This window comes from Oncorhynchus masou, chromosome 5 (assembly GCF_036934945.1).
Source record: "Oncorhynchus masou masou isolate Uvic2021 chromosome 5, UVic_Omas_1.1, whole genome shotgun sequence".
NCBI lineage: Eukaryota > Metazoa > Chordata > Actinopteri > Salmoniformes > Salmonidae > Oncorhynchus > Oncorhynchus masou.
Window position 1 is genome coordinate 14,795,097 of NC_088216.1, and position 12,413 is coordinate 14,807,509.

The 12,413-nt window shown below is 43.9% G+C and overlaps 1 protein-coding gene across 2 annotated transcripts in view; it reads right to left on the minus strand.

The window, feature by feature from the left end:
- Positions 1-2,879: 2,879 nt before the first annotated feature.
- The window catches only part of LOC135534067 (sialoadhesin-like), a 28,732-nt gene continuing 19,198 nt past the window's right edge, over positions 2,880-12,413 (minus strand). The window contains exons 18-22 of one of the 2 annotated variants that reach the window (XM_064961217.1): positions 11,938-12,201; positions 11,673-11,763; positions 11,537-11,594; positions 11,220-11,397; positions 2,880-4,342 (exon numbers count right to left, since the gene is read on the minus strand). In XM_064961217.1, the coding sequence (XP_064817289.1) occupies positions 11,248-11,397; positions 11,537-11,594; positions 11,673-11,763; positions 11,938-12,201 (563 nt within the window). In that variant the 3' untranslated portion in view covers positions 2,880-4,342; positions 11,220-11,247. Of the gene's footprint in view, positions 4,343-11,219; positions 11,437-11,536; positions 11,595-11,672; positions 11,764-11,937; positions 12,202-12,413 lie in introns of both variants that reach the window. The other variant, XM_064961212.1, reaches the window with a different exon arrangement.

A 12,413-nucleotide genomic window follows, 5' to 3' on the forward strand; every position in this document is an offset into this window, starting at 1 on the left:
GGGATTCACATTTGTGACTGACCGGCTCAAATCGGACTTATGTAGCATAACTTGAAATTGTGTCCTTTCATTGGATAAAAGTAGAGACTCAAAGCTACAAAATGATATATCATACAGTACAGTTAAGGAACAATGGGAAAGTAATTTGGTCTTTGAATGTTTTGGTACTACTATTGGACAGCCTTTCTTTGTCTACACCCATTCAGCATCGTTCACACCCTCTGAAGCGTTAGCCCCACCCATCTCTTTAAGAGTTGTTCCAAGCGTTCTGTATTAACTTGCTAGCTACTTTCAGACATCTAAGTGAGAGAGAACAGCTAACTGAACATTACTCACCCTAGCAGAGCTGGTTAGGCTGTTATGTTATCTGTTGGTGACTGCAACTGTGCTGTCCTATTGTCCATTCATAAACTCTGAGCATTTCACGTTCACAACACACACGGGACGCTCTGGCCGATGAGTCGCGTTGATCCGAACGTTCTGACCTCACAATGGCAGGCAAGCACCCAAGCTAAATAGCTAGCTTGTTAGCTACTTCCAGACACATAATAAGAGAAGACCCTACTCTGACCATTTTACGCACCCTAGTAGAGCTGATTCAGCTATTTTCATGTTATCCAGAGCTTTGGTGACTGTATCTGTGCTGCTGGCAACAATTTAATTACGCTTTTTACCGACGTTTACTGACACCGGCCATATTCAAATATTCAAATGGTGTTGAGCGTTGGTAAATCCATCAGTTATTCTGCGCTCTGGAACACGAAGAAGAGACTATTTTGTTATGACATGTAGCTAGCTACCTAGGTAAACCAACTCATGACTTTACTACCCTGTATGAATCTGCAGGTCGCTAACCAACCAGGTTCAATGTTAGCTAGCTAACATTAGGCTAAAACTAGTGGCTCTGATATTGCACTTCCTAAGACTTCCACTAGATGTCAACAGTCTTTAGAACCTTATTTCAGGCTTCCACTATGAAGGAGGAGGGAATGAGAGCTCTTTCAATCAGGTGTCTGGCATCAGCTGATCACGTGTGCTCGTGTGAGAGCGACCTGCATTCCATTGCCTTTCTGAAGACAAAGGAATTCTTCGGTTGGAACATTATTGAAGATTTATGTTAAAAATATCCTAAAGATTGATTCTATACGTCGTTTGACATGTTTCAAAGGACTGTAATGGAACTTTTTAATTTTCGTCTGGACCTAGTGACCGCGCCTCAAGAATTTGGATTTGTGAACAAAATGCGCGAACAACAAGGAGTTATTTGGACATAAATGATGGACTTTATCGAACAAAACAAACATTTATTGAGGAACTGGGATTCCTGGGAGTGCATTCTGAGGAAGATCATCAAAGGTAAGTGAATATTTATAATGCTATTTCTGACTTCTGTTGACTCCACAACATGGCGGATATCTGTAAGGCTTGTTTTTGTGTCTGAGCGTTGTATTCAGATTATTTCATGGTGTGCTTTTTCTGTAAAGGTTTTTTGAAATCTGACACAGCGGTTGCATTACGGAGAAGTGGATCTATAATTCCATGTATAACACTTGTATCTTTTATCAATGTTTATTATGAGTATTTCTGTAAATTGATGTGGTTCTCTGCAAAATCATCAGATGTTTTGTAACTACTGAACATAACGCGCCAATGTAAAATAAGATTTTTGGATATAAATATGAACTTTATCGAACAAAACATACATGTATTGTGTAACATGAAGTCCTATGAGTGTCATCTGATGAAGATCATCAAAGGTTAGTGATTAATTTTATCTCTCTCTCTGCTTTTGTGACTCCTCTCTTTGGCTGGAAAAATGGCTGTGTTTTTCTGTGACTAGGCACTCACCTAATATAATCAATTGGTGTGCTTTCGTCGTAAGACCTTTTTGAACACTGTGGTGGATTTAACAACAAGTTTATCTTAAAATGGTGTAAAATACTTGAATGTTTGAGGAATTTTAATTATGAGATTTATGTTGTTTAATTTGAATCCTGCACTTTCACTGGCTGTTGTCATATCGATCCCGGTAGCAAATGAAAATACTTTATGTCAAATTTAGGAACTTATATCTGAAAATGTAGCTATCTAGAATCTCTTACCCTTATACATCATGGTTGGACACGTCTCCTGATGATTTGGTTGCCCTTAGTTTGAAGATATAATCCGGAGACTAGAATTCCACTGATTTCAAAACTCGGTCCTCCAGAAAGTGGAGAGCTATTGTTAGCTAGCTAAAAGTTAATAGTACACTTTAGTACACTAGCTAAAAGTACACTAGCTAATAGTACACTTTAACTTGACATTAGGTTTACGTAGTTTCACTACGCAATAAAAAAAAAAGCAGCGTTAGACAGGACTACCAAGATTTACTGACCAGCTCAAATAGACAGAAGTCTGCTTATGGCAGACCAATCTGAACTCATCTTTTGGCATGTCCATCCCAATCATTATCTTAGCCAATCATGGCTAGCGGGAAGGTTGCTGACTTTTTCTCTGGTTAAACCAACTAGGCTCGTAATTTAATAATTGTATTTGTATTTACAGATGTAATACAAGTTTGTTATTAAGGCACATGAAAGTTCACATGTTCAAGAAGGAATTTTTGCCAAAAAATTCATTTTTACTTAAAATAATTTACGTTGAAATGGTTCTCCTGTGAAGTAGTGACCTGCGACATATGACTAGTTTCCTGAAACAGGTCACATTTTCTCAAAATGTCTTTTGTCAATGTTTTTTTCTTCCCGGATTGACACTTGACTAGCGAATTCAGACAATCCAATCTGAGATCGAAACATGTGAATCTACGATGCTCACAAGGTCTTTTTTTGATAATGGCCATTCAAGGAAGAAGTGGGCAGAGTCAGGGGAAACCAGCATAGGATTTTAATTTAACCTTTATTTAACTATGCAAGTCAGTTAAGAACAAGTTCTTATTTACAATGACAGCCTAATAGGTTAACTGCCTTGTTCAGGGGCAGAATGACAGATTTTTACCTTGTCAGCTTGGGGATTTGATCCAGCAACCTTTCTGTTACTGGCCCAACACTCTCACCACTAGGCTACCTGTTGCCCCAAACATGATTCAAACAGAAGATGGCAGTAGATAAAGATACCAATGAATTTACACAAAATTGAAGATAAAATAACATTTAAAAATAAATAGTAAACCATCCCATGTAAAAATACTGTGTTAAGAGTTGACGTGGGAGTGGCTTATGAATTTAGTGAACGAGCTATCTCAGCCAGCTTGTTTGCTACATAAAGCAGACATTGTTCAGCGATACCAAATGTCTGAACGGCCATTTTGTGTGAAAGAAGTGTCTTCAGCTGACTGAGTATTTGGCCAAATGATTTTTTTTTAGACCTGCCATGCATACCAGTCAGTCTGTCTGTCTCGGTTTATTGAGTCACATTGTGTCTGCATTTTAAAAATGACAATAAATAATATTTTATGGAACTGGTTGTGTGTCTAGGAGCTGGACTTTGCTTCTTCTGAAAGTGTGTGTACATTTCGTATGGAAATAATGATTATGAAGGTGAATGAACCACTATTGCTCTACAAACTAATGTAAATGTATTATTTGTAGTTACTGTATGTACAGTACAAGATTGTGATTTTAAAAGCTTTTAATTTTCTCTCCACTGAAAATACTGTCATAACAAGGTAACAACAATGACAATGAAGTTTATGATAGATTGTTTACACTTCACACATTAGTAAAAAAACAAACATGATAAAAGTAATAAGAAACGTTGAATCAAGAAGAACTATTTCCTTAAATTTGAGTCAAAATTGTGCTATAACTTTGTGATAAAAACAATGAAACAAATATATTTTAAAAAATCTAGCAAACTTATATTAAGTGTATATAAATGAATTGAATGTATTTGCGTAACTGACATATGAAACAAAATGTACTTGCTGTAAAAAATGTATAACCTTGTAGCATCATACCCAAGAACACTGGAGGCTGTAATCGCTGCCAATGGCGCATCAACCAAGGTCTGAATACTTATGTAAATGTATATTTCAGTTGTTTCGTTTTTTGCAAACATTTCTTAAAAACAGTTTGTTGTGTTCAGGTCTTCTTTGTTTAGGTTTGTTGTGTTCAGGTCTTCTTGGTTTAGGTTTGTTGTGTTCAGGTCTTCTTGGTTCTGGGTTTGTTGTGTTCAGGTCTTCTTGGTTCTGGGATTGTTGTTTTAAGTTCTTCTTGGTTTGGGGTTTGTTGTGTTCAGGTGTTCTTGGTTTTGTTGTGTTCAGGTGGTCTTGGTTCTGGGTTTGTTGACTGTTCTGTAGATCTCAGAGGTGTCCTCCTCAGCTGCTTGTGCCGCCGTGGGTCTGAGGAGAGAGAAAGAGAAATTATGCACATCTTTGTCCCAAATGACAGCACGCTATACCCTTTATAGTGCACTACCTTTGACCAGAGCCTATAGGGCACAGTAGTGCACTAAAGAAGGAATAGGGTACCATTTGGAACGCACTGAGAACAGTTCCTCAAACTCATCATCACATCCCTCCGTCATTATAGACAGGTCATAGCAATGACCTTGTCCATTATTGGGTTGGTAGTTTACAATACTATGGGATATCCCCCTTTTTTTAAATTTTCGCCTAAATGACATACCCAAATCTAACTGCCTGTAGCTCAGGCCCTGAAGCAAGGATATGCATATTCTTGGTACCATTTGAAACGAAACACTTTGAGGTTTGTGGAAATGTGAATTGAATGTAGGAGAATATAGCATAATAGATGTCAGGATTTGGCCAGGGTTGTTCCGGGTTTTGGTCACTAGATGCCCCCATTGTGCTTTTTGACCTTGTGTTTTTTCCCTTGTTCCCCATTATTATTTGCACCTGTGCCTCGTTTTCCCCTGATTGTATTTAAACCCTTAGTTTCCCTCAGTTCTGTGCTCTGTGTTTGTATGTTAGCACCCAGCCCTAGTGTTCTGTGTATTCTTGTCGATTCCGGTGGATGCGCTTGTGGAATTCTGTTTTTGTTTTTGAGTATCTCTTGAGGCTTTTTTGTGCTATTCCTACCACCTTTTGGATTTGCCATTTTTTGTATTGAAGGACTTCTCCTTTTTACTTTATTAAATACACCGTCTTAAGTACTGCTGTGTCTGCCTCATCTTCTGGGTTCTGCTGACTATTCGTGGCTCAGTTGGTTAAGTGACTGTTTCTCACTCCGGAGACCCAGGTTCGTAACCGGGTCCTGACAGAAACACAGAGCCAAAAATTAACCCAGAGGCAGCCAGTTCCCAGGACCTTTTTGCCATGCTGTCCCACCACCAGGAGACTGTCCAACGCCACGAAGCCGCCCTGGTTCAGCAAGAGGCCTTAATGGCTAGACATTCTCATCTTCTGTCGGAGATGCTGACTTCCATTAAGCAAATATCTGATCGTCTTACCCCGGCAACAGTTCTCGTCCCAGTACCTCAGATTCACGTGCCCATGGCAGTTAACCCCCTGGCTGAACCTCGTCTTCCACCTCCCCAACGGTTCTCAGGTGATCCAAGTGCTTGTAAAGGGTTTCTCACCCAATGTTCTCTCTCCTTTGAGCTACAACCCTCGTCGTTTCCCACCGACCGATCTAAGATCGCTTATATCATCACCCTGCTGTCGGAGAAAGCCCTGGCCTGGGCTACTGCTGTGTGGGATGCCCATAGTTCCTGCTGTGCCAGCTACTCTGCCTTTGCTGAGGAATTCAAACGAGTGTTTCAAGGCCCAAGCAGTGGTTCTGACTCAGCCAAACAGCTCCTGACTCTCCACCAAGGTTGGCGCAGCGTGACGGACTATGCCATCCAGTTCCGCACGGTGGCAGCAGCAAGTGGCTGGAACAACGAGGCGCTCACGGTGTGCTTTCTGAAAGGCCTTTCCGACACTATCCAAGATGAACTGGCCACTCGGGAACCACCGGACAATCTCGAGTCCCTGATCAAGTTGGCCTCACGCATTGACCAGCGTCTGAGAGAGAGAGAACTCAACCGTAGACATCTAGCCCCTATCAGTCCCAGCTACGAGTCCCCACCTTTATCCTCGCTGGCTCCATCGGAACCCATGCAGATTGGACGCATCTCCCAGGCTGAGAGAGACCGCCGGATGAGGGAGCGACGCTGTCTATATTGCGGCAAACCGGGCCATTTCCGTTCCACGTGTCCCGGGCTCCAGGGAAACGCTCTGTCCCGTACAGACCGGGGGGAACTGTAACGGGAAACATAACCTCCTCCCATCCGTCCAACTCCCGTCTGCTCATTCCAGTCACCCTCTCCTGGGACAACCACAAGCTTCACCTTCAAGCCTTGGTAGACTCTGGAGCCGCAGGTAACTTCATGGATGGTGTCTGGGCGAAGGAGAATGGCGTTCCCTCTGAACCTCTAAGTGAACCCATGAGGGTCACTACATTGGATGGAAGCCCTTTGGGATCTGGACTTGTCACTCATGTCACTACCTCCTTGCGACTTTCAGTTTCACAACACCAGGAATTGATGAACTTTCATTTGATCTCCTGTTCCAAGTTCCCTCTCGTCCTTGGATACCCATGGCTTCACAGCCATAACCCTCACATCGACTGGTCTGTGGGCACTATCAAGCAGTGGGGTCCTACGTGCCAAGCTACTTGTATTTTCCAGAATTCCCCGAGTTCTACTCCCGAGTCTTTAGAGTCCATCGACCTGACCCGAGTTCCTGAGTGTTACCATGACCTCAAACTGGTGTTTAGCAAACAGAGGGCCACCATGCTACCACCCCATAGACCTTACGATTGCCCCATCGACCTGTTTCCGGGCACTTGCCCCCCCAGGGGTCGGATCTTTTCCCTATCTCCACCCGAACGAGCTGCTATGGATACCTACATCAACGACGCTCTGGAAGCAGGCCTCATGCGTCCATCCACCTCCCCGGCGGGAGCAGGGTTTTTCTTTGTGGCCAAGAAAGACGGTGGATTACGTCCTTGCATCGACTACCGGGGACTCAATGCCATAACCGTCCGTAACCGTTACCCGCTACCCCTTATGGCCACAGCCTTCGAGCTGCTCCAGGAAGCAGTTGTTTTCACTAAGCTTGACCTGCGGAACGCATACCATCTTGTGCGGATCAGACCTGGTGACGAGTGGAAGACCGCTTTCAACACGCCTACTGGTCACTATGAATACTTGGTGATGCCCTTCGGCCTGACCAACGCCCCAGCGGTGTTCCAAGCGCTCATAAACGATGTGCTTAGGGATATGCTTAACATATTTGTGTTCGTTTACTTGGATGACATCCTCATCTTTTCGAGTTCCCTTCAAGAACACACTAAGCATGTCAGACAAGTACTCAAACGCCTCCTGGACAGCCATCTGTACGTTAAGCCGGAAAAATGTGAATTCCATTCATCCCGAGTACAATTCCTGGGATTTGTAGTGGAACCCGGTCGAGTCCAAATGGACCCCAGGAAGGTAGGGGCGGTAGCGGATTGGCCCACCCCCAAATCCGTTAAGGAAGTTCAGCGTTTCCTGGGCTTCACAAACTTTTACCGCAAGTTCATCAAGAACTTCAGCTTGGTGGCAGCCCCTCTCTCAGCTTTAACCAAGGGTGGCAATGCAAGGTTTTTGTGGGGAAGAGAAGCTGAGACGGCCTTCCAAGGACTCAAGCAGCGCGTTCTCTCTGCTCCCATTCTGATACTACCGACTACGGATGAACCATTTGTGGTGGAGGTAGACGCATCAGAGGTTGGTGTTGGAGCTGTCCTGTCTCAGAGGGGTGAAGACAAGAAGCTTCATCCGTGCGCTTTCTTCTCACACCGGCTTACCCCGACTGAGAGGAACTACGATGTGGGGGATCGTGAACTCCTAGCGGTTAAGATGGCATTGAAGGAATGGAGACACTGGCTCGAGGGGGCTTCTCACCCTTTTCAAGTGCTTACAGACCACAAAAATCTGGAGTATATCCAGCAGGCGAAGCGGTTGAACTCTAGACAAGCTAGATGGTCTCTTTTCTTCAATCGATTCCAGTTTATCCTCACCTATCGGCCCGGGTCGAAGAATCTCAAACCGGATGCCCTGTCCCGAGTCTACGCTCCTGCCATTCGAGATGACACGGACATGCCTGTCCTTCCTGCTGCTAAGATTGTGGCTCCGATCTCGTGGCAAGTTGAGGATACCGTGAGACGTGCTCAAGCTAGCGAACCGGACCCGAAAGGAGGTCCTGCCAATCGGTTGTTTGTCCCCAAGGCAGTGAGGACTCAGGTCCTTCTGTGGGGGCACTCCTCTCGCCTCACCTGTCATCCGGGCGTAGGTCGCACCTTGGAGTTCATCCAGCATAAGTTCTGGTGGCCTACCATAAGAGAAGACGTTGCCACTTTCGTCAATGCCTGCCCCGTGTGCTGCCAGGGCAAATCTTCTCACCTCCGCCCTCAAGGACTCCTTCACCCTTTACCTGTTCCCCACAGACCCTGGTCCCATATCTCATTGGACTTTATTACTGGACTTCCTCCATCCCATGGCAATACTACTATCCTAGTCATATCGACAGGTTTTCAAAGGCGGCCAGGTTCGTCCCTCTGACTAAGTTACCTTCTGCCAAGGAAACGGCTGAGTTGGTTATTAATCATGTGTTCCGAGTCTTCGGCATTCCTCAAGATATGGTTTCTGACAGAGGTCCCCAGTTCGCCTCTAGGTTTTGGAAGGCCTTCTGCCAACTCATGGGGGCTTCTGCCAGTCTATCTTCAGGGTACCATCCGGGGTCCAACGGCCAAACAGAGAGGATGAATCAAGAGCTGGAAACCACCCTCCGATGTATGACTCGTGACAACCCATCCACATGGTCATCCTTTATTGTTTGGGCCGAATACGCGCACAACACCTTGCGCTCCTCCTCCACTGGTATGTCCCCGCACGAGTGTCAGTTTGGCTATGCTCCTCCATTGTTCCCGGACCAGGAGGCAGAAGTCAGAGTGCCTTCAGCCTTGAAGTTCGTCAGACGCTGTCGGCTTATGTGGAGGAAGACCCGTCTTAATCTTATGCGTTCCTCACAGAGGTACCAACAACAAGCCAACAGACGTCGCCGTCCCGGGCCTACCCTGCGCCCCGGCCAGAGAGTCTGGCTCTCCACAAGAGACTTACCTCTACGGGTGGAGTCTCGCAAGCTGTCCCAAAAATACATCGGTCCCTTCAAGGTTGCCAGGAGAGTTAACCCAGTTTCTTATCGCCTACACTTACCCAGATCCCTTAAGATTAATCCCACATTTCACATTTCATTGTTAAAACCTGTTGTTTTTTCTCCCCTTGTCCCGGCAGACAGACCTCCCCCTCCGCCTCGTGTCATTGGAGGCCAGCCGGCTTATACCGTCCATCGGATACTGGATTCCCGCCGAGTGCAGCGGTCCTGGCAGTATCTGGTGGACTGGGAAGGCTACGGTCCCGAGGAGCGCTCCTGGGTTCCTGCCAAAGACATCCTGGACCCTGACCTCATTCGTCAGTTCAGGGCCCTCCACCCTGAGAGAGCTGGTAGGAACGTCAGGAGCCGTTCCTAGGGGGGATTCTGTCAGGATTTGGCCAGGGTTGTTCCGGGTTTTGGTCACTAGATGCCCCCATTGTGCTTTTTGACCTTATGTTTTTTCCCTTGTTCCCCATTATTATTTGCACCTGTGCCTCGTTTTCCCCTGATTGTATTTAAACCCTTAGTTTCCCTCAGTTCTGTGCTCTGTGTTTGTATGTTAGCACCCAGCCCTAGTGTTCTGTGTATTCTTGTCGATTCCGGTGGATGCTCTTGTGGAATTCTGTTTTTTGTTTTTGAGTATCTCTTGAGGCTTTTTTGTGCTATTCCTACCACCTTTTGGATTTGCCATTTTTTGTATTGAAGGACTTCTCCTTTTTACTTTATTAAATACACCGTCTTAAGTACTGCTGTGTCTGCCTCATCTTCTGGGTTCTGCTGACTATTCGTGGCTCAGTTGGTTAAGTGACTGTTTCTCACTCCGGAGACCCAGGTTCGTAACCGGGTCCTGACAATAGATCTGGTAGAAGAAAATACAATGAAAACACCAACCAGTGTTTTTTTTACCACAATCTTTGAAATGCAAGAGAAACGTCACTGTTAAATCCATCACTCTGGTTGTAATTCCGATAGAGTCCACAAGATGGCAGAAGTGTATGTGCAAAGTTTCAGATGGATATACTTGGAGTATGACTGATCCTCAAGACTTTTAGTGTGAAGTCCCCAGGTACATTTGAGCAAATCGTGAAGGAGACGTTCGCATTCATATTCCATTTTTCTGCAAAGAATATCGTCAAATCTGAATCCGTGGACTTTGATTTAGCTTTCCAAGTATTAGTAGCCATATTATAAGTTCAGCATCTGCAAAACAACCAGTTTTCATAACATCATAACTCTGAATGTCCCTAATTTTTGTCCAAAATTAAAAGGCATGCTGTCGTACAAGGTTAGAAGATACATTTTACAACATATATATGGTTTTTGGATACTCCCGTAAAGCCCAGCTCATTGGCTATCTAGCTAGCATTTTTGATCCTGATTGGTTCTTATTTAACAAACATACAGTTGTTCAAGTGATGGCCGCCCACGTGACCAAATATGATGTCCTATAGGATATACTAGACCCCTAATGAAATAGTAAAATCTTGTTACCTTCTAGGATCTCTGAGGAATATTTACGAACGTGATTTTACTCATTCAAACAACGTTTAGGGTGAGATGTTCACAGATTTTTTTCTTTACAAATTGAACAAGTGGAAATAAAATAAAATACATTGATATTGTGTGCTATATGGACCTTTTTAGGATATGAAAAAGGATTTTATCTAACAAAACGACACTTCATGTTATTTCTGGGACCCTTGGGATGATAAATCAGAGCAAGATTTCAGAATGTAAGTACACATTTCACCTTCAGAGGTGAATTTATAAAACCCATCATGTTGAAAAAAGGGTTTAGTTGTTAGGAGCTCTCCTCAATAAATTGGACAGTGAAGTTATATTAACAAGAATGAAGGATTTCACTCGATATAAGACACTTCTATGTACCGACATTTGTTGTTACTCTAAAATCTGTGATCTTGATATAATGCGCTGCATGATTTACAACTGTCCCGTTGACGGAACACCAATCCTTAAGAAGTTGGAAATTACATCACGAGAGGTCACTGTTTTGGTTATTGATGACATCTACTACAATAAGCCACAGCATATGAATGACCTTAATGCAGAATATGCTCACCGGGTGGTAGCACTGGGGGGGTTGAATTTCACAGCAGTGTACTGGACATCTCTGTCCTGTTTCTGGGGTTGAGGCAGTTGGACGATGGAGCACAAAGCTCTTCCTGGTTTTTGGAGGGAGAGACGTGGACGCTGGTGTGGTGAACGTCATCCTGACTCGACGGTGACTGCTGTCTCTGCTGCATGGCCATGTTGTCATAAAGGAGAGTAGAGTTTCCCTGATGGGGAAAGAGGACAGACAACATGAGTAGAAAAAGAATACACAGTTCCACAAAGAATACAGTCATCACAGTCATCTTCTGATTCCAACGGACTCACCTGTCCCTCGTCTGCTGTGTCTCTGGTTTCTATTAAGGTGGATTTGGATGCCTTCTTCCTGTTTGGACATTCATTTATTAATGATTAATGAAGTTTGATTTGTTACTGAGTGTTAAAAAGCTAAATGTTCACTCACCTGAACCACATGAAGCCAGAGAGACAGAGCACGAGAACCAGAACAACAACTATGATTCCTACAGCTGCAGTCGTAATTGAGGTCTGTTTCCCTATAATAACATATGAATGATATGAGTACATGGTATGTTGTAAACTGAAAAGAGAATCATATTAAAGGCTTGGGAATCGTATAAGCCAACACAAAAGTCAAGTGTAATAAGCCAAATTTAGATTAGATTGAAACATGTAATTGTGTATTTTGCGTATTGAAGATGAACCTTTACCTGCTACAATGATCTTCAGAGCTGTAGAGTTCTCAGATGCTATTTTATTCCTGGCCTCACAAAAGTAATGTCCACTGTCCTCAGAGCTGATGTTAGTGATGTTGTAATTCTGTCCTGACAATACTGGTGAGGTTACATTCTTCTTGTACCAGCTGTATTTGTCCACAGGTGGGTTGGCATCACTGCTGCAGGTCAGAGTCACTGAACTGCCCTCCACTATTTCACCAGAGGGGCTGACTGACACTGAGGTGTTCTTTGGTCCATCTGGTGGACAGTATGAACCAATACAGTGTTTTAAAACAGTGTTTTACACAAGGAGAATTATGGAACTTGGAGGTAAACTCAGCAAAAAAAGAAACGTCCTCTCACTGTCAACTGCATTTATTTTCAGCAAACTTAACGTGTAAATATTTGTATGAACAGATTCAACAACTGAGACATAAACTGAACAAGTTCCACAGACATGTGACTAACAG